The sequence below is a fragment of the Equus caballus genome, chromosome 22 (genome assembly GCF_041296265.1).
Source record: "Equus caballus isolate H_3958 breed thoroughbred chromosome 22, TB-T2T, whole genome shotgun sequence".
NCBI classification, from domain to species: Eukaryota; Metazoa; Chordata; class Mammalia; order Perissodactyla; family Equidae; genus Equus; species Equus caballus.
This window is the reverse complement of record NC_091705.1, coordinates 23,806,252-23,833,987: the sequence shown is the minus strand read 5'-3', so window position 1 is coordinate 23,833,987 and position 27,736 is coordinate 23,806,252. Positions and strand designations below refer to the sequence as shown.

Genomic DNA, 27,736 nt, shown 5'->3' with positions numbered 1-27,736 from the left:
ACGTTGGATTTTAGGAAGTTCTGCTTCATGTTGAGTCCACTCGTTCTTTCCATAAACATTGGCTGAGCACCTCCTGTGTGCCAGGTACCATTCTAGGTTCTGGAGACACTGTAGCGAACGAGGCAGATGAGGTCCTCACCCTGAGGAGCTCACGAACAGAGAGGGAGATGATTAGAGAAAAAAGATGGTGTGGTAAGTGCAGAGATGGCGGAAGCCCCGGAAACTGTGGGGGCCCCGAGAGGATTCTTGACCCTTGGAAAGAGGTGACATCAGGCAAACAAGTGGTAGTAGTTACACAGGGACAAAGGTGTGGGAGAAAATTAACCCAGGCTCTTGGAGGAGTGCGTGCAAAGGCCCTGAGAATACCACTACTGCTCACCAGCCCCACTGCTACCCCTGGTCCAGCGACCATCCTCTCTCACCTGGATGACTGCAGCAGCCTCGTCTTGGGTCTACCACAGAGGGACAAAGAAGCTGGGGTATGCAGCCTCTACCTCCTCTCTCTTCCTCGTTGAGGGCCACTCCTGTGGGTAACTCACCAGCATTCCCCACTCAACCTGCACCAGAGAGGGCGGAAAGCCACAGGCCTGTGCAGCAGCGTCTGCAGGTGCCCCCAGGGACGGCCTTGCCAATTTGGGCGGGGCACCTACAGCCCTTTCTGTAACCCCATATGTCAACGCCTCCTTCCCCTTTCTGACCTCACTTCTTACCTTCTTCCCCTTGCTCATTCTGCTCCACCTATGCATGGCCTCATTGTCTTTCCAACTTGCCAAACAAAGGCTCATCTCAGGGTCTTTGCATTTGCTGTTCCCTCTGCCTGGAATGCTCTTCCCCCACATATCCACATGGCTCACCCCCTCGCCTCCTCCACATCTCTGCTCAAATGCCAGCTCTTCAGAGAAGCCCTCCCTGACCACCTTTTCTCACATAGTCGCTTTGTCATTCCCTCTCCACCTTGGCCTGCTCTGTTGTTCTCCAAAGCACTCATCACCACCTGACATAGGATGTGTTTACTTGTTCCTGTGTTTATTGACTGTCTCTCCCACCAGACTGGAAGCTTTCTGAGGGCAAGGACCACGTCTGGTTTTGCTCATGGTGGAATCCTTATAACAGGGCCAGGGTAGTGAATAAACATTTGTGAAATATATGGTTCTGAAACAAGAGCCTTTCCAGGTCGGACTGTCTCAAAGTCTTGGGTATGACCTCCCTCCCCAACACTTCTAGTGGCCGGGGGTGCCCTCTAAGGGCCGTCACAGCCAAGAAGCTGCCAATCTGGGAGCCTACCTCGATCCTTCCCCAGCCAGGCCCATCTAGCAGAGGTCAGGGGTCAGCCTGGTCCAGCCCTCTTTGGGGCCCATGATGGAGAAGACCCAGTTCTGGGGTCCAGGCCCCAAGGATGCCTGATGAGCACCATTTCTCCTTCGGCAAATGTTCCCCCTTCCTTCATAGGGCCTGTGTCTGCATTTCTGAACCAGAAGGTGTTTACACAAAACATCCCGGGTTTGGCAACAAATTCACCCTCAGTGAGGAATCCTTAATGAATTTCCTTCTTTCCCCACGCCAGGCGGCGGCAGGGATAATTCGCCGGGCCTCTGGCAGCTGAAGGAAGCCAAAGGCCAGGCACCGAGGAGGTGCTCCTGAGACTGCTGGGGCCACAGTTTGGGGGGAGTTATTTTCAGGATCCAGAGACAACTGTGGTTGGAGAACAGAGCACTTCTAGACTCACGTTTACTCCTGATTTGCTGTGTGACAAAGCAGTGCCCTTCTCCCGGCCTCGGTCTGCAGCTGTGAAATGCGGCAGCAATAATACATCTGCACAACAGTTGTTGTGAAATTCATGTAAGGCAAGGGGTGGGAAGGGTTTTGTTCCAAGGGGAGAAGAAAAAGCTGGACTCAGGGAGGCGGCAGGTCAGAGTTCTAGTATCAGGCCTGCTGTTGACTTTTTGAGTGTTGTCCTCACCACTCTCTGAGCCTTGGCTTTTCCAGCTGTACAATGAAGGGCGCGGGTGTGACGACCTGTAGGGAACCCTCTGGTTGTGAAGGGCAGCCACTTTCCACCTGCCTGCCTCTTCTTGGAGGTCTTCCTGGATCCTATAGCCCACCCCGATTTGCTTTCCAGAACTTACAGAACTTCATTGTTCACTGACCTTTCCTTGGGTCTAGGTCAACTGCTCTGGGCATTGGGCCCAACACAGGGACTCAATGAACGCGGGTCAAACTGAATTAAAAATGATTGCTGCCTCCTTCCAATCCTGCGGAGAGACAATGAGGGGGATCTTTATTTATTTTTTTGAGGAAAATTAGCCCTGCGCTAACATCTGCCACCAATCCTCCTCTTTGTGCTGAGGAAGACTGGCCCTGAGCTAACATCGGTGCCCATCTTCCTCTATTTTATATGTGGGATGCCCGCCACAGCATGGCTTGACAAGCGGTGCCATGTCCACACCCGGTATCTGAACCGCAAACCCCAGGCGCTGAAGCGGAACGTGCGCACTTTGCTGCGCCACCGGGCCGGCCCCAGGGGAATCTTTATTGACTTCCATTTTCTAAATTGGAAAGTGAAGGTGTCAGAAGTTAAATATAAGTCACATTGCCACATGGGCCTCCTTGGCGTTCCTCAAACAGGGGAAGAATGATTTATACTTCTCAAAGCTCTCTGGCTGCCTGCCATAGTGTATAATTATTTGTTTTGTCCTTAATTGTCGGGTTTTGCCACTAGGATGAAGTTGCATGAGGACAGGGACTTTGTTTTGCTCACTGTTCCATTCTCAGCACCTTAAAAATGCCTGGCACGTGGCAGGTGCTCAAGAAACAGACGAAGGGAGTGAGACGCAAGCGGCAGCACTTCGGACCGAGCTCTCTAGGCCTGCAGGGGGCGCTCCAGCCTCGCCCCCAAGCTAGGTCCCGCCTCTTGCGTCCGGCTGACGCGCTTGCGTTGGAGCCTGCGCGCCACCGTTCTTCTTTAATTGCGCATGCGCGGCGCAAGGCCTGTCCTAGCGGCGCCTGCGCAGGCGGAGCCGAAGCGGAGAAGGAGTGGAGCTACATCTCCGTTGCCCTGGGGCGAGTCGGAGCTGGTGGGCACCATGCTGTCCCCCGAGGCGGAGCGGGTGCTGCAGTACCTGGTGGAGGTGGAGGAGCTCGCCGAGGAGGTGCTGGCGGACAAGCGGCAGGTGGGAGGCCCGTCCGCGGCGCTGCGGCCCTAGTGGGCGCTTGGGGCCTGGCGGCGAGCGCCGTAGGGACGCGCGCGGGGTCGGGTCTGGCTCCAGCCCCGCTCGCAGCGAGTTGACCCGGGTTGGTGGGCCCGCGGCCAGGACGGCAGACATAGGGCGGTTGTGAGAGACTGTGGGTCAGACGCTTGGCACAGTGCCGCGCTTCGCCCTATATTCGGCTGGGCATTCCCTCTCTCTCCATCCTTTCTCTGCCCGTTACCGTGCCTTCTGGATCCCGACCCGTTGTTCTTTTGGGCAGTTTACCCGAACACCCTTTTCAGAATGCATTTCCTGGGTCCCCTCATTGACCTGGGCTGCACCGCCCGGGGCCAGGCCCCGAGGGGAGAAGAGGAACAGAAAAGAGAGCCTGAGCGGCCTTGTGATTGCGCAGGAGTGCGGACGTTGGAGGAAGGTGGGGCCGTGATCACGGAGGGCCTTGTAGGGATTTGGGTCTGGTTCTAATTGGCGTGTTTGAAGCGAGTTCATGGTGGGGGGAAGCGGGGCGGGGGGCGATGATGTAATTGGATTTAGGTTTTAAAAGGATCCCTCTGGCTGCTCTGTGGAGCACAGAATATAGGGGGGCGCCAGGGGGCTGGTGAACGGCCGTTGTCATGGTCCAGGTGAGAGAGAGATTTGGACCAGGGTGGTGGTGATGGAGACAAGTGAATGGGTCAGAAACATATTTTGGAGATGGACTTAGACTTAGATGATGATTACATACAGGGGTGAGGGCGTAGGAGGAGTCGGGAATGATCCATGACTGCTCATTTCCAGTTAGAATGACTGGATGCTTGCTCATGGATTTACTGGGAAGGATTTACTTCCCTCCAGGGGAAGACTTGGGGGGAAGCTCATTCAATTAAACGCTGCATCGAGGTGTGCCGGGTGATAGTAGCAATAGCCGTGAGAGTTTATCGAGTACTTAGTGTGTCAGTACTTAGTACTAAGGTGAAATTACACAGCTCATAGCAGGCAGCAGGATTCAAAGCTGGGTGTCGGGGCTCCGGAGCCAGCGCTCTGAGGTGGTGGACTGTACTGCCTCCTCACTCCCTTAGCAGCTCTTGTTGTGTTACCACCACGCACTGCTTAGCAACCCTGCTGCTGCAGTCTAATATTTCTGGGTTTCTCATGATCCTGGGTCAGAATCAGCTGGAGGAGCTTGTCCAGGGCGAGGTTTCCATGCCTCTGGCGATTCTGAAATGCTCGAAACCTTGAGAACTAGTGCTCCAGTGGATAACAAAAAACCATCCATGTGTCAGCAAACAGTTTCCTGGCACCTTCTCTGGCAGGAAGACACCTGCACAAAGCGTGGTCTTTAAGGACCTGGGAGCTGAATGGGGAAAGGTACACGCTAACACAGCAGTCCATTTTAGACAGGACGTTGCAAGTAATCCAGGAATGATGCCTCATTGTCTCTGTTAGGTTTTAAGAGCCCCTGGTCTGTTAGGAGGTGACAGGTCCAGGCAAGAGGTAGCTGAGTTCCCTCCTGCCTCTGTGCTTTTCAGATTGTGGACCTGGACACCAAAAGGAATCAGAACCGAGAGGGCCTGAGAGCCCTGCAGAAGGATCTCAGCCTGTCTGGTGAGTCAAGACAACGTAAATGCGTAATGGAAAATTGTGAGAAAGTGGAAGACGGAATTGGATATGGGGTAGGTGTTGGAGGAAGGGCTGGGGGCTCTTTAGATGAGGCCAAGTGACTGTGACAGAGTAAGCGCTGGGGAGGGGCACATGATAAGGCTGGAGAGATGGGCAGAGGCCAGGCCATAATGAAGGGCCTTAGGGGCCCAGGGAAGAAGTTTGAGTTTTGTTTCAAGTGCACTGGAAAGCCTAAAACCTTCCAGTTGCTTATCCAACCAGAGTAAAATCCGGAGTCCTGCAAGACCCGGTGTAACCCAGAGCCCCTTGAGCTCTCCCCCGTCATCTCCTCCACGCTCCGCCTCACTCATTCTCCGTCCACCCTGTTTCCTTGCTGTTTCTAACACTCCAAGCAAGTTGCTGATCTTTCCTCTGCCTGGCTCCCTCGGTCCCCGCATGTCTGCAGGGCTCACACCCTCACTTTCTTCGGGTCTCTGCCCAAATGTCACCTAAGTGAGAAGCTTCTCACACTAAGTTCCTCTCAGTGAGGCCTTCTCGGACCACCTGGTGCAAGTAACGAGTCCCTCCCCCACTCCAGCATCGCCCATCCCTCTCGCCCTGCGTTGTTTTTCTCTACAGTACTTAGACTTGTCAGGCTCTCACGGATGATGTCTTTGCTTGTGTATTCCCTGTTCTCCATTACGACATGAGCTCTATTAGGGCAGGAACTTTGTCTCTTTCTCAGCATCTAAAACTGCCCGGCAAACTGCAGGTGCTCAAAAATATTGAAGGAATGACCATTTGCCATTTCAGAAGATGTGATGGTTTGCTTCGGGAACATGTTTATCAAGATGCCTCACCCTCAGACGAAGGAGATGATTGAGAAAGGTAAGGCCTCCTGGGCGTGGGTGAGGGACACGGCTGCCTCCCCCACCGGCCTCGGTCTGAACCCGGAACAGGCAGCTTGATGAGTGGCAGCTCTGTTGAAGGGCTCAGACTGATGAGGGTTTTAATCCCTGCTTTGCCGCTGAGTTATTTCCTCATCTCTGAAGGGGCGATGCATCTACGCAGCTCCGTTGTCGTGAAGTTGAGATAGAATGGTATGCATGCTCAGCACAATGCTTGTTTATCAGTGAGGAACAGGTTGGGCCACAAATAACAGAAGACCCAACAAATGGAAGCTTAAGGAAATAGAGTAAAAAGTTGTCCAGAGGTGAGCAGTCCAGGACTGGCACCGCTGCTTAGCAGTGTCACCTTAGCATATTCTCGTGGTGGTTGTGTCATCATTGCTGGCCTCATGTCCACGTGCCAGGCTGAAGGAAAGGCAAAGGGCTTTCTCCATATGTGACCTTGCCTTCTATTTTGGAAATAAGGCCGTCCTCCTCAGGGGCTTCTGACGTTTCATTGGCCAACACTAAGTCCTATAGCCACCCATAACTGCAGGGGAGCCTGGCAGGGTGAGCTGCTATTTTCACATCCCCTACAAGAGAGACTGGGTTGAAAATGGGGGTTTGAGAAGAACGACCATCTAGGGCCTGCCACAGCTCAGGCACTCAATATGTGTTACTCAAATCTTCCTAACCACGATCCTGGGGCTCTCTGGAGAAGCATTATGCAGGCAAAAAGGCAGGCAGGGAGAAGGGCAGGTTACGGGTATTTTTCTTCCCCACCCTTGGAAATGGAGAGGCCAAGAGGACCAGCAAGGTTGCCTCAGGCCCTGAAGACAGGGTATCTCCATCCCTGTTGAAATCAAAATTCCAACAAAGGAAACTAAGTCAGCTTGGAGGAGACGTTTCTTGTCCTGTTGAAAAACACACACTAATATTATGGTGATAAAATTGAGAGTGGTGTTGTGGACTGGAGGCCACTCAGGCTAAGCTTTCAGAGGGTCGTTCGCTAGGCTCAGTTTCTGGTCCTCAGCTCTCTTGGCCCACAGATGTGGTCTTGTCACCGTACCTGGAGGGGTTCCGGGACATCATCATCGCTGATTCTCAGGGATTGGCACGGGCTAAAGAAGCTCGTGAGAGCTTGGGGTTACTCATTTGCAGTGAGACCTCGGACCTTGCCTGAACCGGCAGGCTTGGCTGGTCAGGGCTTCTCCTTCAAAGGATGAAAGTCTGTGGGGAGACAGACAGCCAGAAGGTCCGTCGTGAGCAGGTGGGGTTGTGGGTGATGCTAGTCAGTTGCACCATCAAGCTTGGACAGCCTCCACTTGGTAAGATGTGGTTTCTTCGGGTACAGTCCGTTGATGGTAAGATACCCTTTTCTGTTCCCTACGGTTGAGTAGGTTTAGGTTAAGCTTAAGCACTAAGTTTAGCATTAACTGCTTAGGTTGCATGTTAGCACAATCATGTTTTTCCAAAAACTCCTCTCCTTGACGGACTTGAGTTTGTAAAATTCCTCAGCCACCCATTGTCCAACCATCTTAGGGTGGGCTGAGTCTGGGTTCTTCATTTCGCTCTTACGTTTGAGTTTTCTGTAATTTCACTGTGGGAGGGTGACCTAAAATCCTGATGTTTCCTTCCCCATCCACTGACCACCCCAGGTTCTCTGCATAATGCATACAGGCCAGTGAGCTGAGAGGCAGGGGACTGGGGTGCTCACCCTGCCCTGGGCTCACTGAGTGGTCGTGGGCAGGTCACATCCCTTCTTCAGCCTTTGGTTCCTTCCTCAGTTGGTCTCTGAAGTTCCCTGTGGCTTCCCTGGTGCTAGAGCCCTTGTTTTCAAGGGGGCTGGGAGAGGCCAGCGTCCCCGACTCCCTTTGCGTCAGTCCGTCTATGGGATAACCTCACCCTCTGTTTGCCCTTCTCGTTTTTCCTAGATCAGGATCATCTGGATAAAGAAATAGAGAAACTCCGGAAACAACTTAAAGTGAAGGTCAACCGCCTCTTTGAGGCCCAAGGTATTGGCCTGGGGCGGGAACCGCAAACCAGGAGGGGAGAGAGCCATCGGCTCAGAGTCTGAAGGGCAGGGTTGGGAAGGCCCTCCCAGGTGGGCGGTGGCCTTGTCTGCAAGTGAGTGGCACTAAAGCTCTGGTGGTGGGGAGTGGTTGTCTCTAGCAGTCCAGAGATGGAATGGACAAGGAGGTTTGTGGGGTGTCATTCCTGTCACGAGTTCTTTTCCAGGCACAAGGACACCCTGCCGTATCTTACGTTATATTCTAGGGTATGGGGTGGGGACCAGGATAGCACCCACTGAGGGGACTCAGTAAGGCCTCGGTCAGGGAGTTGAGGTCAGAGCTGAATTTCTGGGTAAACCTAACCACTGCAGGTTGGTCCCAGGTCTGCCAGAAGTCTGGAGCTTTCAGGGCAGCAGGGTCACGACTGCAGGTTCTCGATGACTCAGGAGCAGGTGTCCATGGGCGGTGTCCGGTTTGCTGCAGAATTTGAGGCCCATCTCTGTCAAGCCTCAGGCCAAGCGTTTGGCCTGACTCCAGGGCCAGTAGGTTGGCCCGCAGGAGTCCTGACTTGCTGGTGATGGTCTTCTCCCCCTAGGCAAACCGGAGCTGAAGGGTTTTAACCTGAACCCCCTCAACCAGGACGAGCTTAAAGCTCTCAAGATCATCTTGAAAGGATGAAACTCAAGGAAGAAGACGGGGGACCTAAGTCCAGCATCCCACCTCGGCTCCTGGAGGACCGAGGACTCTCCAGCCTTGAAACCTGCAGGGATAGGATCTCCCCTAAGGGGACAGGCATCAGGAATCTGGCTGTGGCTCCCGTATGAAACCTCTTTGTCTGTAGCGCTTGGCTGCTCTGTGACGGCAGGAGGGAACTCTCAGCCTGCCCGGGTCTGCACCTGACCACTGGAGCTGAATGGACACAAGACCCATTGACAGGCCCTGGCAGCCACCAGTGGGTGGGTGGGGGCAGGCCTGTGGGGCTGTGAGAATGTCTGCAGCAGGCACTTCTCATAATGGCCCGCTGTTCAAAGGGGCCCCGGGCAGGGAAGAAGGGAGGGGAGGAGTGGGCACATCATTCCAGCGTTGCTCTCAGAAAGGCAGAGAGGCGTTTTCAAGCAGCGTGTGTAATGGAATTGGAATAAACTCCAGGGGGCTCACAGGTGGTTTCTGAACGAAGGGCAGGATCTCGGGGCTTTGTGGTTCACCATAGCCATCTGTGGGCAGACACGCTGTTTCCCCCACTCCTTCCATTGTGGCCCTTTTTTCCTGCTTGCCCCTCATAGGGGCCCAGAGTGGCTGCTCTTCAGGCAGGAAGGCCTTGCAGAGTCCTGCCCCAGGGCTGGGTGAGAGGGCTGCCTCGTACAGGCATCCTTACATCCAGGATGCCCGTCCACCACCGAAGGCAGGGCTGGGGCCAGTGCTGCTCAGAGTTCCCGTCTGCCTCAGGGGTCTCAGATCCTAATGCGAATGTGCTCTGAGGACAAAACTGTCTTTTGTGTTCGTTGAGGGCTCAATAAATGTTACCTAACTGCGTGCATAGCAGCTGCTAATGTTTACCTGATTTGGTCCTTTATTGAGGGCACACCACTCCCTTTAGGGTGCCACCTACAAAGGGACTGTGGTTCCTCGAAATGGTAGCAGGGTTAGACAGGCAGCAACAACCACAAATGCCAAAATGGAGAGAGCAGAGCCAGCCCTGATGGCCTAGCAGTTAAAGTTTGGTACACTCTACTTTGGCGGCCCAGGTTTGGTTCCTGGGTGCAGAACCACATCTCTCCTCTGTCAGTAGCCATGCTGTGGTGGCAACTGACAGCAGAAGTAGGAGGACTACACCTAGAATATACAGCTGTGTACTGAGGCTTTGGGGAGGGGAGGAAAAAAGGGAGATTGGCAACAGATGTTAGCTCATGGCGAATCTTTCCCTCGCTCACTCGGCTCCGACAGATGGTTATATAGGAACACAGGTTAGCATGGCCAGATTTCAAGAGGAGTCAGACATTTGGATTTTTAAATGGAATCTTCTGCCTTTTAAATACTGCTAATTCGGAACAATTTTAGAACTTGAATTTTAGCCAAACAAGATAGCTTACATAAGCAAAATTTGGCCCAGACCTATGATTTTGCATTATGAATTTTTTAAGTAGACATTACTGTGTATTTTGCTCATGATGGCCCTACGAAGTAGGGAAGTGGAATTGGAAACTAAATGTCCACCCCAGTAGACTAGTTAAAAGGATCCATAGCTCCAGATAGTGGAGTACTATACAGCTATAATCAAGAAGAGGGAACCTCTTTGAGCATTGATTTGGAACAAGCTCCAAGATGGGTTAAGTGAGAACGGGGCAGGACAAGTGTCTAATAGGCTGATAATTTGTGTGCAGACACTACGTGGTTCCCTCAGGACAGAAATTGCATGGTTGGGGCACAAGACTGGAAGGGAAGGACGTGTTAGATTGCATGTTTTAAAATATAAATGTAAAATAGTAGGGAGTTGTGGAACTCACTTTGATAGATTCAGTCCTGTATGACTGCCTGGCTCACAATTTCTCCATCTGTCCAAAATTATCCCTGCCTGTCTGGGACAATGAAGAAGAGCCAATCAGATTCTCTTTCCTAGAAATGTGGACCCCATGTCTGGGGCTGGCTGCGCTTGCCTCGGTCACAGACATGGAGGGAAGTCCCCACACTCTGGAGGCAGGAGACCCAGAGTGGTGTGGCTTCTGGCCTTCCCAAGCCTGGCTGGTTCAGTTCTTAGATTTGCCAGTATTTTCCTTCCAAAAACCCTCCCTTTGCCTAGGCAGATTCTGCTATTTGCAGCCAGAAGAACTGTCCTAAGCAGGGAGAATGGTAGGTCCCTCATGGAGCAGTTAGCGCACCAGCCCACTCTGTTGCAACCCCTCTTAAACTGAGAGGAGACTCAGGAATGTTGGGATGTGGAAATGGTACTGTAGTCAACTCCCCAAGCCATCTTGCCTGCCAGCCCGAGGCGTTCTAGTTTAAAAAGCTCAGCTCCCCACCTCAAACAGGAAGGCCCAGAGGGCACCTACGTCACCCAGCTGACTTAGATAAGTACATGTTTGCAGAAACCCCCGTTAAGCAGCTCTGCCTTCTTGGCCGTGACCTTATCCATCTGAGAAATGGGGATGCTCTGGCCCACTGCTTTTCAGATGGTCAGAGATCCTGAGTTCTCTTGACATGCAAGGTCAGGGTTTTGCAAGGAGGGGAAGATATACTTAGGGCTCACTCAGCCCTTCCCCAGACCCCTAATAAGTACAGTCTAATCGTGCTGCTTTGCAAGCACAGCTTAAGTCCGCCCCCTACCCCCGCCCCCAGACCGTGCTCCTGAAGACCCTTTCAGCTCTGACCTCCTGAGAGACATCAAAGGTCAAAGCCAGGAAGACTTGGCTGCAGCTGACAGCAGCCCCCACGCCAGGCCTGGTGCCCAGTGACTCCGAGTAAGGCCTGTGCTCGTTTATTAGATGTGCTCTCTCTGGGGTAGCAGAACTTGATGCCTTTGGCCTCGTTGGGCCTGATTGCCAAGTCTGTGAAGGTTAGAGCCCATGCAGTCCCGGGGATTGGCTGTCTCCCGGTGCAGAGATGCCCGCCGGTGGCAGGTGGGGGGGTGTGCATCCAGGGGGCCTGGAACGATTGGCAAGCAGCCTGCCGCTGAGCCAGCAAAGCTGCTGCCAGGCCGAGGGAGGAAGGCGAATGCTCTGAGGTGCTGCCATGCTGGAAACGTGGAGCGGAGAGAGGACTGGGGTGGCACTTCCCGGGGTCGCTCTCCTCCTGGTGGCTGAGGATTAGCTGGAAGCTTTCTTCTGGCCTTGAAGGGAGCGGAACAGCTGCCTCAGCTGTTTTTTCCGATCGTTGACGCAGCCTGCAAGGCAAGTGAAGTGTTGGGACACTCTGGGATGGCCTGTCCTTGGTAGAGGGGTCAGGGGGGAGTGGAGGGGCCTGTGTCCCCACTATCTGGTGGGAAGAGGGGGGCAGCAGGAGCCACACAACCACAGACAGCCTGTGGTTTGCATCCTGGCTCCACTCCTGAATCCCGTGGCCCTCCAGCGGGTCATTTACCTGTCTGTCAGTCATCTCATCTGTGAGCCAGGACATGTGCGTTACGGGGTGAATGTAGGGGTCGTCAGAAAAGGTAATGTTCACTGGGGACTTAGCTCAAGCCAGCGACTGCTTCAGGTGCTGACGTGAATTAACTGTTGAGCCCTCACAGAGAAAACGGAGGCTCAGAGAGGTTAAATGATTTGCTCCAAATCACACACTAAGGAGCGGAACTGAGATTTGAACCCAGGCTATCTAGGTCCAGAGGCCAAGCTCCTAACCTCTACCCCACACTGCCTTTCCTCCTGGCTTTGCTCAGGGAAATGCATTCAAAGCCAGCACAGTGCCTGGTACTGCATAGGTGAGATGTTAGCTTTCTTCCCTTACCCACCCCCTGCACCAGGCGCCATCAATTAAGAGAGGACTCTTCCCCACAATTGGCCCTACTTGATGGAAGTGTGTCCCAGGCAGTCCCCGCTGAGACCTCTCCTCCCAGCACGTTCACGGTGTCACCCACTTCCTGTCAGCTCTCAGATCTGATTCTCGAGGCAACTCCATGGGCATTGCCTCTTGTGCCAGGGACATTGATGACACAATGGTCGAATGACTGAATCTCCATGGCCACAACTCCTGACCTGGAGGTGTCTGCCATCTTTCTCAGCACCCCAAAGCCCTGTCCTTGCCTCTGCTGCACGCACCGCTCATCACGGTTTCACTGAGCTGAGAGCCCACCATATTCATCCCCAGGGTTTTTCCAAGTGAGTTTCATGGGATGCTAGCTTTAACTGTAATTGGCTCCTTCATCACTCCCAAATCTTCACAGCCAATGCAAACCTCTTCTCGGAGTTCTAGACTCATCCGAGTTATCTGTTGATCTTTTTCACCAGGAGATCCCTCAGCACATTCCTAATTCATTTCATCAATACTCTTCCTGCCCCAACCAGCTCCTGTTGTATTCACCATCCACCCAGACACTTGACTGGAGACTTGGGGATCATTCTAGAAACTTATAAAGCAGTGGCTCTCAACCTAGTCTACGTTTTAGAGTCATCTGCAAGCTTTTAAAAATACTGACATCCAGACCAACTGTATCTTTTTTTTTTTTTTTTGAGGAAGATTAGCCCGGAGCTAACTACTGCCAATCCTCCTCTTTTTCTGAGGAAATCTGGCCCTGAGCTAACATCCACACCCATCTTCCTCTACTTTGCACGTGGATGCCTACCACAGCATGGCTTTTGCCAAGCGTTGCCATGTCCGCACCCGGGATCCGAACCAGCGAGCCCTGGGCCGCCGAGAAGCGGAACATGTGAACTTAACCGCTGCGCCACCGGGCCCGCCCCCGACCTGTGTCTTTCTCTTCCCCAGGCATCAGTATTTTCTAAAGCTCCCGTGTGATTCCAACATGCAGCCAAGCTGGAGACCCACGGTTCTGCCTCTTTGCTACTCAGATTGGGTCCAGAAACCAGCAGCATTGATCTCTGAGGTGGGCTGTTAGCAAAGACGGCTGCAACAATTCCTCCCATGCCTGTATGCACACCTCTCTGCAAGGTGGCTTTGCTGCTCCTGCCATCAAGAGGTGGCGTCTGTTTCCTGGCCTCGTGCATCTGGGCTGGGCTAGCTTCGACTGATGGATTGTGGCAGAATGACACTGGGGGTCTTCTGAGCCTAGGCCGCATGCGGCTTCGCTGTGTCTTCTCTTGCCTTCTTGGAACCCTGAGTCAACCATGGGAAGGAGCCAGGGCTGGACTGCTGGAGGACAAGTGGCCACCTGGGAAGAGAGGCCCAGCCGGCAGCCGGTGTCAACCACACGTGTGAGAGAGGCTGTCCTAGGCTATCATGTCACGGTAATCTGCCAGGGGCCTGCAGCCCAATGAGCAACACCTGAAGAATCATGAGCGAATGAGAGAGTTGTTTTAAGTCGCTAGGTTGGGGAGGGTTTGCCACAGAGCAGTAGTTAACCCGCAGAGCATCCCGTGGGAGCTGGTTAGCACTGCAGAGTCTCAGACCCCATCCCAGACCTGCTGAATCACAGTCTGCGTTTTAACAAGATTTCCAGGCGATTGTATGCACAGCTTGAAAGCTATATAGTCATCCTCCAACAACGCCACATGGCAGACGCTAGGGATCTGCTGTGGAAAAGCCATTCACAGACCCCCTCTCCTTTGCCTTCCTCAAGGCAAACTGCTTGACATCATAGGCTTCCTTGCGGCTGGGGTGACCACATGACCCAGTTGTGGCCAATAAGATGTGAGCAGAGGTCCCTGGGAGGGCTTCCCTTTTGGAACAAAGAGTCAAAGCTTGAAGGAAAGGCCTTGGCCCTTGGGCCTTCCTGCTTCTTCCTGCCTGGGGCGAGGACACAGTGTCTGGAGTTGGAGCAGCCATCTTGCAACCATGAGGCAATAAGCATGAGCACCAAGACAACCTGCTGAGTGTAGCAAAGCAGAAAGAGGAAAGAGGAAAGAGCTGGTCCTTCAGGGCATTGTGCAGCCATGTGTCAGTCCTGTGCAGCCCACCCCAAGACCCCCTGTGGCTCAGGACAAGTCAGTCCCTGTCTGGGTAACTATTTGTTGTCCTTTTAGTTGCTTGCCGCCAAATCCAATCCTAAATCATCCTAAACCCTAACAATGATTTAGAACTTCTTTTCATCAGGAAAAGGAAAAAAGGTGCCACAAACAAAATTTAAACAGCAAGTGACAAACTCAGGAAAATAGTTACAATGTCTGACACAGGGGTAATATCCTTAACACATTAGTATCCAAGGCCTTTATAAATTTAGAAAACTGTAAGGAACCCATTGAAAAATAGATAAAGAGTCTGGACAGCTTACAGAAGAAGAAACGCAAATTAAAAACTCTGAAACCTCACCAGTAATCAATGGAATGCACAGAAAACAAGTCAGTACTTTTTACCTGTCGAGTTGGCAATTTTTTTAAAAAAATTAATTCACAATTGGCAAATTCATATAATCTTTCTAGAAAACAATTTGGCTGTAACAAGTCTGTCCCTTTGACCCAGTAATTCGACTTCTAGGACCTGTCCTAAAGAAATAGCCAGAATTCCAGCTGAGCTTTATCTAGGAGGATGTTCGTCACGGCATTATTTATAAAAGTAGAAAAGTGGAATTGTGCCAAATGCCCGATTATAAGAAATCGGCTTAGTAAATTTTGGCACATCCACAAGCTGGAACATCTTACAGCCATATGGTAATTTTGTTGTTCACTGCGCTAAGGGGCAGGGGAGTCTAGCAGTCAAGCTTTCCGTTTGAAGTCAGATTGGAGCTGAGGTTATAAGGGGAGCGCGCCATTTATAACCGAGCCCTCCAGCAAGGTACTTCAACATGTGCAGGCCATTTCCTCGTCTGCATGCTGGTAGGAGAGCAGCCTAAAGAGGAAATGAGACCGTGTACTCAGTTTGGACCTGGCCAAAAAGTGTTTCCAAAACAGAGGCTTTTATTAATATTGTTGAATGACATGAAAAACGCGATGTGGAAAAGCGGGACTCTAAACCCCAGCCCCATGCCAATTTTCTAGAAGAAAAAGTAGGAATGTATGCATTTTTGAAAAACTGGAAGCAAATACGCCAGATTGTTAAAGATGGTTGCGTCTGGATGGTTTTTTATTTCCTGCTTTAGTTTTCAAATATTCTGTAATGAGTGTGAACAATTTTGATAATCAGGGAAATTTTTCACTTTTTAAAAACCAAGTTTAAAGTCAAGCCCTGAAGGCTTTAATTTCTCTTAACAGCATATCGCGTGTTTTTTTGTTTGTTTTCCACCTAAGCCTTTGAAATCCACCTCCTGGCAGATTAATAGTACCCCTCACTATGTGCCAGGCAGTGTTCTAGGCAAATATTGAGGATAGAAACTATTTAATCTCTGTTTTACAGATGAGGAACAGAGAGGTTAAGTCCCTTGCCCAAGGTCACACAGCTGGTAAATTTTAGATCAAATTAAAACAGTCTAACCATTGTGCCAAGCTGCCTTCTAGACTTCCTGGCACCTCCCATGACACATCCTCAGTGCCCACTCCCCACCTGGCCCACATACCAAGGTGCGTGTTGGTCACAAAGTTCCCCATCCCCGACAGGTCAGGAGGCCCCTCCTCTCTGCTGACAGGGCCGTCATTCCACATGAGGTCAAACCCTCCGACTCGCTTCTCCCTCCCTGTGAGCCTGGACGGCAGGAGAAACGAACGGTTAACGAGGGTGCACCTGGTGGGGCCCTAAGACCCGAGCCAGGTCCCTGCTCCACCCCCGCACCCAGTGGTGCCCACCCTGTCAGAATTCCTTCTTCTGTCCATCCAGTCATTCCCCTTTCCCAGGTGCCCACACAGGCCTCAGAAGGGTTGTCCCCTGTTTTGTCCCCAGGTACCCACACATGCACCTAGTTGTGCTTTCTGGTTTAAAGTCTGCTGTTGTCCTCCCCAGACCATAAACTCCATGAAGGCAGGGACTAGATGTGACATGTTCTGCACTGTGTCCCCGGTGTGTGGCACAGGCCTAGCACACAGTAGGGGATCAAATGTTTGTTGAATGAATAAATGATGGTGGATATAGTAGCCATCTGAGGTTTCTGCCTCCTGCAGCATTTCACCTTCTTTCAGCCTAAGTGTACCTTGGTTTTTCCTTCAAGAACCACTTCTCCCTCTCTCACCCACATGGCTCAGGTGGGGTTGACCTCACCCCTGGGAGGTGGGCACAAAACCTCAGCCTGGTTGATCAAGTCATAAGGATTGTTTCAGGAATGGGCCTGTGACCCAATCCCCACCAATGACCCATGAGAGTCAGCCTTCAAACTTTTGCTGGAGTAATTGGGAAAAAGCTAATGCAGAGGAGATGAGAGAGAAGGAAAGAGGAGGAGGGAGAGAGAGAGAGAAGATAGACCATCTAACACCGACCGAGCACCTAGATTCAGCCATTCCTGAAGTCAGACCCTGGATTTTTCCATTACACACACATTGCTATAATAATATATAGTCTGTTATTGAACACTTTCTGCAAGCAAGGCTCTTCACATTATCTTGGTAAATTAATCTAACAATCCTGAGAGGTAGACAGGATGTTTCCCCTTTTACAGATGAGGAAACAGCTCTAGAGAGGTGGAGTGACCGGTCCAGGGTCCTACAGTCAGGAAGTACAGAGGAAATCCTGCTGGACCAGATCTCAGAAAGCTGTAGTTGGCCCTGCTCTGCTCTGAAAGGGCTGAGTCCTCGGACCAGGATGCAACTCTGTGTGGACATCTCAGTTTCTCCATCTATAAGATGGCAGACAGGCCAGAGCTGTCTCTGAGGGCCACTCGAGTCCCAAGGTTGTTCTGAGTCCCCTGTCTTCCTTGTCGGGAGCCCCGGTCGCCATGCACAGGCGTGCATGAGCGAGGTCGCCTCCCTCACCTGGCCTCCATGTCCACAACGTGCAGGGTGTCTTCCAGGAGGCAGGTCTTGAGCTCGTAGTCCTCCTGGCTGCTGGCTGTCAGCGATGGGGACGCATTGACCTCCAGGAGCCACCTGGGGAGGGCGGGAGGGGCATGGAGAGCCTCAGGGTCACCTGGTCCCCGGAGACCCTGGAATTTCACTGAGAGGCTGGATGGGGAGCCTGGGCCCCACCCTCAATTCAACTCGGGTCGCTCTCTCCATTTTTCCATTAAAAGAAAGGTTGCAGTGGCTAAAACTTTTTGAAAACAATTGTTGCAAACTTGAAATCCCCACAGGGGTCAGGTGGTAACTTAGGAGGCAAGCTGGAGGGTTTAGAAGGATGCTGAGGCCCTCATGCTGTTACTGCTTTTCCTTCTTCCAGTAGAGCTCTGAGAGCAAGAAAAACTTCCCTTTCCTGGTGAAAGTTTGCCTATAGGTGGGACCCGACCTGCCGGGTCAGGGTGGGGAGTAGTAGGGAGGGGTGGAGACTGCGGTGAACTGGAAAGAGCCTTCCATGGCTAAAGGGGTGGCTACGGCCAGCTCCAGGAGCGTGCTGCCCTGTGGGGGTGTGAACCCAGAATTTTGAGATCTTCCAAGTTTTCCAGAAAAGCCAAAAATCCAGATTTTCATGCAAACACAAAATCTCCCAATTTTTCTTCCAATATTTGGAGATTGTCAATGAATTTAAATTGAAAGCAAACAAACAAAATGACATTCTGACAGTCAAACTCGAAGTTTCTGGAGGCCAAAAGCAGCCCACGGGCCTCCAGCTTGCAAGCTCTTGCTACGTACAACCCTGTCATTTTACAGACGGGAACCTGGAGCACAGAGAGGGGAGGGCTCACAGGTGGGAGATGGAGCCCCCTTTCCACTCTCTGCTGCCTCCTCGCAACCTTGCTCCCCCATCACTATTCACTCTAATGCCCTGGCCACATCTTGCAGGGGACAAAGGACACTCGCTGGGGCTGGAACCCTGTTTCTCTTGAAGCCCGGCCCGACTTAGGTCTTGCTCTAGGGCCCCCACGCCTGGCTCAGACAGCTGCTCCACGCCTGGCTCAGAAAGCCGCTCCACGCCAGGCAGCGGCCCTGGGGAGGGGTTGGGTCCAGGAGCCGCAGTGCTGGCGCGGAGCAGCTCAGCCCAGGAACTTGGGCCTGGCTCTGCCCTTGACTCACGGCATAACCCCGAGCTCCTGGAACAAGCTCACCGGGCTTTGTGTCCCGCTGTATCGCGCAAGGGCCATCCCCGTGGTCCCTGCCGGCTCAGGCGTGTTCTACTCTTCAACACAAGCTCCTCCACGGGCACTGTGGGAGGGCACCCAATTCTTGGCAGGATCGCCAAGTAACAATATTCCCTGATGTGGCATGCACATCCTCAAAGCACCAGGGCTCACAGAGGGGAAGTTTCTCATCTGATGGTAGGGGAGGGGCCCTGACTCAGCAGATGTTCAGGAAAGTTCTCTTAGTGCCAGGCATGGGGCTCAGTGCTTGATAGACAGCACTTCATTTATTCCTCATAACAATACTACAGGCACAACGACCATTTCACAGATGGGCAAACTGAGGCACAGAAAAAGGAAGTGTGCCCAACGAGGAAGCGGCAGAGCTGATCTGAAGCCTGGCGGTCCGGGTGCAGAGCGTGTGAACGACCCCCTGGCTGTCTGGCCCGAGCCCACCACTTACGGCTTGAGGTCCTGATCTATGAGGATGTCGTAGCCGTACAGCTCGAAGCAGTGCTTGTCGCTGATGATCACCTTCTGCACGCTCTGCAGGCTCCTGATGAAGATGTTGTCCATGTCACTGAAGAGCGTCTCCACCGCCTCAGGCCCGTGCTTTGACGCCAGGTACTGTCGGAAGCGCTGCAGCATCCACTTGCAGCCCTGGGCCCCGTGCACCCGGGTTGGGAGAGGGAGCCTCAGTTAACCAGAATGGGCCTGCCAGGACCCTCAAACAACCACAATCAGCATGAACCTTAGGCTCGGACAAGAGGGGCCCACCCTGAGTCCTGTGACTAGGGGAACCCCGAGTGTGTCCCTCCTCATGGGGCAGAGATCCTGCATGCCCAAGGGGATGGGCCCACCCAGAGCCTGTGCCTCTCTTTCTAGAGCACAGCCTGGGTACTCACGACCCCAGAAGTCCCTGCCCAAATGCCCTGCACAGGCCTCTTCCCTGGGCCTGCCTGCCTGCCTGAGGACGACTGCACTGGCCACGTGTGCACCCAAAGGGTGACCAACAGGTTGCTGTTTAGGGAGGTGGCACTTCCTACTTGGGCACACTTCCTTTTTCTGTGCCTCAGTTTGCCCGTCTATAAAATGACCCTTGTGCCTATAGGGTTGTTAGGAGGAATAAATGAGGTACTATCTATAGAGCACTGAGCCCCATGCCCGTGTGGGACGGAGCCTGCGGGAGGGGAAAGAAGGGAGCAGGTGTGAGCCGGGTGCCAGCTCTCCCTGTGCCCCTCTGTCCTGGCTCTTAACTCTGAGAAGTCTCAGAGTTCTTCCTTTGATCCTGGCCTTGCAGGTTATTAGATAGAAATGAAAGCTATATAGACAGAGATAGATGACAGACATAATGATAGATAGATAGATGATAGACAGATGATGATGATAGATAGATGATAGACAGATGATGATGATTGATAGATGATAGATGATGATGATAGATAGATAGATGATAGAAAGCGGATAGACAAGCACATCTGTCAAGGTAAGAGGAGAGAACACATTTTGTTCAAGGGTGTGTTGGTTTGATTTGTAACTTTTAAATTTTGAGACACGTGATGCCTGGGCCTCCACTCATCCTCTTGCCCTAGGCCGTGCACACGGGAATGGTGAGTCTGACTTTGCTGGTGAACTATGAGCCTAAGACGGGCCCATTCTGGGGCCCTCAGTGCTCCCCACCCCAGCCCCCCGCACCCCCCACCTGGCCCCAGAGGCGGCACGGGGGGCAGAGGCGCGGCTTCCTCACCTTCTTTGGGTGGTAGTCGGGAGACGTCTTTTGCACGGCCACATTGGTGAGGTGAACATCTGGCAGAGATGGTGGTCAAGGGCAAGTGTGGACAAGAGCGAGCCCTGCTCCAGGGAGCCCTCAGGGACTTAACTGAGGGACTTAACTTGCGTGGGAATTGATGGGGAAAGGCACAAAAGAGCCCAGAGGTCACGTGCGTGGGCTTTGGGGTCAGGTGCGCCTGGATTTGAATCTTGCCCGCATCTATCTTTACTGGCTGTGGGCCCCTGAGCAAGTCACTTAACCTCTCTGAGCCTGTTTCCTCACCTATTAAATGGAGGTGCACAGTAAAATACTGACCTCGTGGTTATTTGAAAGATCAGATCAGACACTGTGAAGAAGCACCTCTGATAGTGCCCGGCATCGCTGATATTATTATATTACGATTTTTCAACTCCAGAAGAGGGAACCCTTCCTAACAAGTAGAGAGACCAGATACAGAAGAGCCATCTCAGGACATTCGGAGCTCTCTGCCACCAGAGGGGTTCAGGCGGGGTGGCCACTTTGTAAGAATACTGGACAAGTGATCCAGCATTGGGGTGGGGACAAGATGGCCTTTGAAGTCCCAATCCTGAGAGTCTGCCTTTCCGTAATATCATCATCGTCACCAGCAGTAACATCGGCAACACTGCAGCTTACAGAGCACGTTCACACACGTCATCGCATTTGTTCCCCAAACTTTCCCGTCTCACGGATGAGAACTTGGAGGCTCAGAGAGGTTGAGCGACAGCCACTCTGACTGCCCCTTCCTCCGCATCCTCCCCCACAAGCTAGGTAGGATGGATCCCCCACATCTCGTGAAATGCCCGTAAGACGTAACTTTCCCCGGGACTTATTGGGCCAGTTCACAGATGGGGAAGTAGTTGCTCTCGGTCACTGACCCAGGTCCAATTCCCCTACAACGCATGCTTCTCCGTGTCTGTGGTCTATGGGACAGGGCAGGGGCTTCAGCCTCTCGAGAGGAGGTGGCATCCTCTTTCGCATTGTTTCCCTAGAATGTCTTCTTTAGAGCCTATCAAAGACTTTTCACTTTTGCCTGAGAGTTTTTCTGCCTTAATTTCAAAAGAATAAGCACGTGACAAAGCATTAGATAGGAAGAGGGCCCTAAGGTTTAGGGTCCATCGATTTTCAAAAGGGTGTCAAGGCAGTTCAGTGGGAGAAGAGCAGCCTTTCAACAAATGGGGCGGGGACGGCCGGGACCCACGGGCAGAAGGGGGAAGTCGGGCCCTCCCTCTTACCACAGACGAAAGTCAACTCACAGGAACCACGGATCTAAACATAAGAGCTAAAACTATAAAGCTCTTAGGATAAAATCTGGGAATAAGTGGTTGTGACGTTGGGTCAGGCAGAGCTTCTTAGATGCGACACCAAAAGCACAAGTGGCAACAGAAAAAATAAATAAACTGGACTTCATCAAAATTAAAAACTTTTGTGATTCAAAGCACATTATTGAGAAAGGGAAAACAGGGCGCAGAGGAGCTTTAGGGCAGTGGAAACACTGTGTATGGTACAATAATGACGCATACATTTGTCCAAACCCATGGAGTGTACGACCCTAATGTAAACTACGGACCCTGGGTGATAATGGTGTGTCAATGTAGGTCCATCAGTTGTAAGAAATGTCCAACTCTGGTGACTGATGTTGCTAATGGGGGAGGCGATGCATGTGCCAGGGCAGACGGCATGTGGGAAATCTCTGTACCGTCCTCTCAATTTTGCTGTGAAACTAAAACTGCTCTTCAAAGATTAAGTCCTTAAAAAAAATGGACCAGAACTGTGAGAAATAAACTTCTGGTTTTTAAGCCAAAAAAAAAAAAAAAGGACAACTCATAGAATGAGAGAAAACATTTGTAAATCATGTATCTGAGAGGGAGTAGTATTAAAAATACATAAAGAACTCTTACAGCTCAATAATAAAGAAGACAAATAACCCAATTAAACAATGGGGAAAGGCTTTGAGAAGACGTTTCTCTGAAGATTTGTGAATGGTCAAGGAGCACAAGAAAAGGTTCTTAACACCATTAGTCATCAGGGAAATGCTAATCAACTGCTCTAGCTCACACCCACTACGGTGGCTTTAATAAAAAGGACAGATAATAACAAGTGTTGACGAGCATGTGGAGCGATTGGAACCCTCAGACCATGCCGGTGGGAACGTAAAATGATGCAGTGCTTTGGAAAACAGCCGAGCAGCTCCTCAAAACATTAAACGTAGAATTAGCGTGTGACCAGCAATTCCACTCCTAGCATACACCCAAGAGAGATGAAAACATGTGTCCACACAAAAACTTGTACATGAATATTCATAGCAGCATTATGCATAATAGCCAAAAGGTGGAAACAACCATCAACCCATGAATGGATAAATAAAATGTGCTCTATCCATACAACAGAATCTTATTTGGCAATAAAAAGGAATGAGGTACTGATGCCTGCTACAACATGGATGACTCTTGAAAACATTATGCCAAGTGAAAGAAGTCAGGCACAAGAGACCATATATTGTATGAATGCACTTATATGAAATGTCTGGAACAGGCAAATATATAAAGACGGAAAGTGGTTGCACAGGGCTGGGAGGGGGGCTGGAGGGAAATGGGAACTGAAGGCTCATGAGTATGGGGTTTCTTTTGGGGGATGATGAACATGTTCTCAAACTGATTGTGGTGATGGTTGTGTGAACACAATGAAAACCACTGGGTTGTGTGCTTTAACTGGGTGAATTGTGTGGTATGTGAATATATCTCAATGAAGTTGTCATAAAATAGACAGGAAGAGAGGATGTTCAGGCAGAGCAGGTTACTGACTCAGGGGAACTCACCGCGTGTGATGGAGGAAACATTGTTCCCAGCACTTCACACTCCTCCACACCCTGCTCCTGCCTGTGAGGAGGAGAAACTGGGGCGTGCCCTAGTTTCGGGGCAGAAGCAGGGGCTAAAAGAGGAGAGTGGGGGACGGTTGGCTGACCTCCATCCTCCCTCTCCACAGACGGACTTGAAATCAGGTTCCAATGGAACAAAGCGCCGGGTGGCAAAGAGTAAACAAGCAATTCAGATCAATCCATAGAGAAGTGGAACTGATTCGTCGCGAAATATTCCAGGCAAACAGAATTTTCTTAGCTTAGAAATGACAATACAAATCACAGAGGAAATCAGTGGACAGAGTCAACTATGCAAAAGTGAAAAGAATCAGATATCAAGGCAAAAATGAAAGGCAAATATGACTAGAGAAAAGATTTGTAGCAAATATGATAGGCTAATGTTTTTGGGTTTTGTTCTTTTTTTTCTTTTTTTGCTGAGGAAGATTTGCCTGAGCTAACAGCCATTGCCAATCTTCCTCTTTTTCTTTTTAACATGTGAGCCACCGCCACAGCATGGCCACTGACAGATGAGTGGTGTAGGTCCATTCCTGGAAACTGAACCACTCAGCCACAGGGCCAGCCCTGAGGTGGATATTTTTGAATTTTCTGTGTGTGTGTGTGTGTGTATATATACATATATATATGAACATATATTTTAATAATTGTGTGTAAACTGTATATATATACACACACATATATATTTAAAGTTAGGTTAAAAATGTCTTATTTTGTGACCCAAATTTGCTTTATTATTTTAAAAGTTGGTGTGTAATATCTGAAGCAAATATGGCAAAATATTAGTATCTGTTAAATCTGGACAGTAGATGCATGGGTTTTTGTTGTAGTCTTTTCTGCAGTTTTCTATATATTTTAAATATTTCAATATTAAAAATTTTAAAACAATGAAAAGAAGGGTGGAAAATCACGTGTATTCACTCATTGTGAAAATAGCAAAGTCTCATTCAATAGAAACTAGCCCTGGGAGAGAGCTGGAGTGTTTAATAAGGCCCCACAAGGGCAGGAGATGTGCAAACAGCTTTAAATGGGGGAGAGGGGACCACTAACGTGTCCTGAGGAGTCCCACTGGGCCAGGCCCTGTTCTAAGTGCTTTCCATCTATTGTTTAATTTTAGTGAAAAACGAGGTGGCAAAACAATGAAACTAAAATAAATTTGATGACTTGTATATGATAAATGCTTGTTAGAATTACAAAATAAAACAAACATACTAGAAATGCTGTATTTGGCAAAATAGAAAAAAACAAACTGCACAAAATTTCCCGAGTAGGAGGGCCTACAGTCATGACCCATCATGAGGCAAGCGCGTTACCTCGGACGGACACTCAAAGGAACGCTGAAGTGAAGGCAGAGAGAGGTGAGGCGGCTAAAAGCATCGGCTGGGTCGCCAGGGCCAGCGGCTTGGCAGCGTCGCCCTGCATTTCCATCTCTCCCACACGCAGGTGGTCGAGTCCTGCCGATTTATCTCCTAAATATTTCTGGATTGTCTACCCCTTTTCCTCTGACACTCAGGTCTAAAAACCTTTAAAACTGTTTTTTGATGTTTATAGTTTAACCAAATAATACACCCACGTTTCAAAAGTCAAAAGGTACAGAAATGTATAAAAGGAACTACCTCCCTCCCAGCCCTGCCCCACCCACCCATTTCCGCTCCCAAAAGCAACCGCTGTTTCCAGTTTCTTGTACATCCTTCCAGAGATGTCTACGCACAGATAAAAACATATACAGTCATGCGCGGCATAACGATGTTTCGGTCACCACGGCCCACGTATAGGATGATGGTCCCGTCAGATTAGTACCACACAGCACAACCAGAAGCACACACAACTAGAATGTGCAACTATGTACTGGGGGCTTTGGGGAGAAGAAGAAAAAAAAAAGAAAAAGATTGGCAACAGATGTTAGCTCAGGTGCCAATCTTCTAAAAAAAAAAAAAAGATTAGTACCATATGGCCTATGTGTGTAGTGGGCTACACCATCTAGGTTTGTGTAAGTGCACTCCATGATGTTCGCACAATGACGAAATCGCCTAATGACACATTCCTCAGAATGTATCCCTGTCATTGAGTGATGCATGATTATATAGAGATATAATTTTTATATAAACGGGAGCATACGTTTCACAGAGTTCTACACTTTTTTTTCCCCAATTAACAGTGCATCTTGGAGATTGTTTCCTATCTGCACATAAGGCACTTCCGCCATTCCTTTTAACAGCTACATAGCACTCCATTGCGTAAATGAGCCATGCGTTTAGTTGTCTCCTAGTTTTCGGCTCTCACAAACAGGGCTGTGCAGAGAAGACTCTGTAAACCTCTCTTTCCCTGCCTTGTGCGTGTATCTGTAGGATAAGCTTCCCGAAGGAGAACTGCTGGGTCAGAGTCTGTGCGTCAGTCTTTGATAGACATTTGCCAGATTGCCTCCCAAGATGTTGTGCCAATTTACACTCCCACCAGCAACATATGCATTCGCCCCGCCTCGCCAACACAGTGAGTCATCAAATTTTTGGTCCCTGCCAATTTGACAGGTGAAAATGGCATCGTATTTGAGAGAATGAGCCAATGACTAGGCGCTGGAGCACAGGCACATAAAAGGATGCAACTGCTCTCCTAAGGGGCTCAAACCATCCGATCCTAGAATACGGATCAATGTGAGTGTTAGATCCAATACCCGTGAATCACTGTCAACGTTGGGTCCTAATATGAGTCAGTGTGAACGTTAGGCACACCACCAGTGTGATCATCAGGCAGAGCAGTCGGGATGGGCTGCTCTGAACAGACTGGGGCTGCTTCCCTCGGATCCTGGGGGATCGCCCACCCCCTCAAGACTCTAAGCTCCTGGAGAGAAGGGCCCAGGCCCATCTTGCTCACTGCTGTACCCCCTGTGCCCAGACCAGAGCATGATCCTCAGCAAGCCCCCAGCCAAATGTGTGGAATGGACGAGTTCTCTCCGGACCAGCCAGAGGACTGGAGGGGCAGGGCGCGCGGGGTACGGTCAGGCGGGGGTCCCAGGATACACTGGTCGTCAATGCTGCTGAGTGTGAAGCGCGTGTTGGAGAACCGGGCGAAGCCATCCCGGTACAACCAGGCCCGCAGCGGGATGTACTGTGGAGCAGGTGGGAACCGAGGAGAGAAGAGGGAGGGGAATAAATACAAGCACCCCCAAGCCTGCTGGCTTCTGCAGGAAGAACTTGCTCAAACATCAGCCTCCTTCGATTCTGCCCCCTCCTTCCCTGGGGGTGGGGGCGGGGAGATGCAGAAGGGAACAAAAGGAATGGGGCTCTTCTCTGCTCTACAGCGATGTGCGTCACCCCCGGGCTCAGGGTGTGTCCATATTCCCCACAAGCCAGTGAGCCTGTCTCGGACACCCTATCTCCTTGTGCCCACCGTAGAGTAGCACACCATGAAGGTTTAAACGTTTGTTGAATGAATGAGTGAATGAATGGGTGGAGGGAAAAAGCAACAACTTGTTTAAGAGAGAGGCTCTGGGGCTAGGCTGTCTGGCTTTGAATCCCAGCTCTGTTCACCAGCTGTGTGGCCTTGGGCAAGTCACTCAACTCCTCTGCATCTGTTTCCTCATCTGTAAGATGAGAATGATAGAACCTACTTCCCCAGTTAGCAGGAGGACCGAGGAGATAGGACCTGCTACATACCAGGGCCTGGTACTTAGTAGGTGGTCAATAAATGCGAGCTGTGCTTACCGTGGGTGACTGGGTGAATAAAGAACAGGTAGGGGGGACAGCTGGGCTCTGAGACAGCAAAGCTTGGGTCCATCTACCTGCCCCTGGCCCACCCTCAGATGTCCCCCCGGGGCGGGTAAAACCAGTCGAGCTCACTCAGAGGTCCCCAGAATGACTTCTGCCCCCGCCCCCCAGGCCAGCAGCCCCCCACCCACCACTAAGACAGGAGGGTCCCTGGCTTAGTCACTCACTGACATCACCAGCACGTAGACACGCAGGTCAAACTTGCGGCCTGTCAGGCAAGGAAAGAATTAATTTCTGTAACAAATATCAATTGATCACTGGGCACCGTGCTAGGTTTGGGCGTACAGCAGTGGACAGACAGACAGGAATCCCAGTAAAACCATACGAGGTACAAGGGGAGGATAACTGGGGGGAGGGTCGATGTTGGGAAAGGCTGGAGACATGGTGGTCAAGGAAGGCCTCACGGAGCAGTGGGGACCCGAAGGAGGAGAAGGTGCCCACCTAGCCCGGGGGGGCGGGACCCTCAGGCGGGAGGAACCGAATGAGCGGAGGCCCGGAGGAGGTGAAGAGCTTCGTCCAGGGGCAGAGCGGAAGGCGGTCAGCGAGGTCAGCAGGGGCCAGGGCATGTGCAATTTTGAGAGTTGGTGTTAGCAGCCATGGGAAGCCACTGAGGGTCATGGATCCCTTGGGCTGCTGTGTTGGAGTGGAGCGAAGGGGACCAGAGCAGCAGCCAGGCACCAGTGAGGAGGCCAGCCCAGGCGTCCAGGTGGGAGAGGACAGTGGCCAGGACTGGGATGGAGGTGAGAGCGCTGGCCAGACAGATCGGAGAGCTGTGTGGGAGCTTGATGAAGAGCCAGATGTGGGAGGGGAAGAGAGAGATGCACCCAGGACCCTCTCTGACTTCTGGCTTAGCAACCAGGCAGTGGAGAGCTACATCCCTGGATGCGGAGGGCTGGGGAATGCGCCACATGGTGGGGGGAGGACGAGGGATGGATTTTAGTCATGTTGGG

General features: G+C 51.3%; 2 protein-coding genes across 9 annotated transcripts in view; one reads left to right on the top strand and one right to left on the bottom strand.

The window, feature by feature from the left end:
- The first annotated feature begins 2,953 nt into the window (after positions 1–2,953).
- PDRG1 (p53 and DNA damage regulated 1) lies at positions 2,954–9,233 on the top strand. The gene is made up of 5 exons (XM_001498347.6): positions 2,954–3,170; positions 4,715–4,790; positions 5,598–5,672; positions 7,606–7,686; positions 8,279–9,233. The coding sequence occupies exons 1-5, from the start codon at positions 2,973–2,975 to the stop codon at positions 8,359–8,361; spliced, it is 513 nt and encodes a 170-aa protein (XP_001498397.3). The 5' UTR covers positions 2,954–2,972; the 3' UTR covers positions 8,362–9,233.
- A 1,906-nt stretch (positions 9,234–11,139) lies between these two features.
- TTLL9 (tubulin tyrosine ligase like 9) overlaps positions 11,140–27,736 on the bottom strand; it is a 54,424-nt gene continuing 37,827 nt past the window's right edge. For 5 of the 8 annotated variants that reach the window (XM_070247581.1, XM_070247580.1, XM_005604560.4 and 2 more), the window contains 7 exons: positions 26,954–26,994; positions 26,040–26,127; positions 20,109–20,167; positions 18,825–19,021; positions 17,124–17,237; positions 15,782–15,906; positions 11,140–11,560 (listed from right to left, as the gene is read on the bottom strand). In XM_070247581.1, the coding sequence (XP_070103682.1) occupies positions 11,484–11,560; positions 15,782–15,906; positions 17,124–17,237; positions 18,825–19,021; positions 20,109–20,167; positions 26,040–26,127; positions 26,954–26,994 (701 nt within the window). In that variant the 3' untranslated portion in view covers positions 11,140–11,483. The remainder of the gene's footprint in view (positions 11,561–15,781; positions 15,907–17,123; positions 17,238–18,824; positions 19,022–20,108; positions 20,168–26,039; positions 26,128–26,953; positions 26,995–27,736) is intronic. The other 3 variants (XM_070247582.1, XM_023626291.2, XM_070247583.1) reach the window with 1 other exon arrangement.

Coding starts and splice junctions, on each gene's coding strand:
- PDRG1 (XM_001498347.6), top strand. CDS start 2,973: ATGCGCGGCGCAAGGCCTGTCCTAGCGGCGCCTGCGCAGGCGGAGCCG. Junction 4,791..5,597: donor GAAGGATCTCAGCCTGTCTG/GTGAGTCAAGAC, acceptor TTGCCATTTCAG/AAGATGTGATGGTTTGCTTC. Junction 7,687..8,278: donor CCGCCTCTTTGAGGCCCAAG/GTATTGGCCTGG, acceptor TTCTCCCCCTAG/GCAAACCGGAGCTGAAGGGT.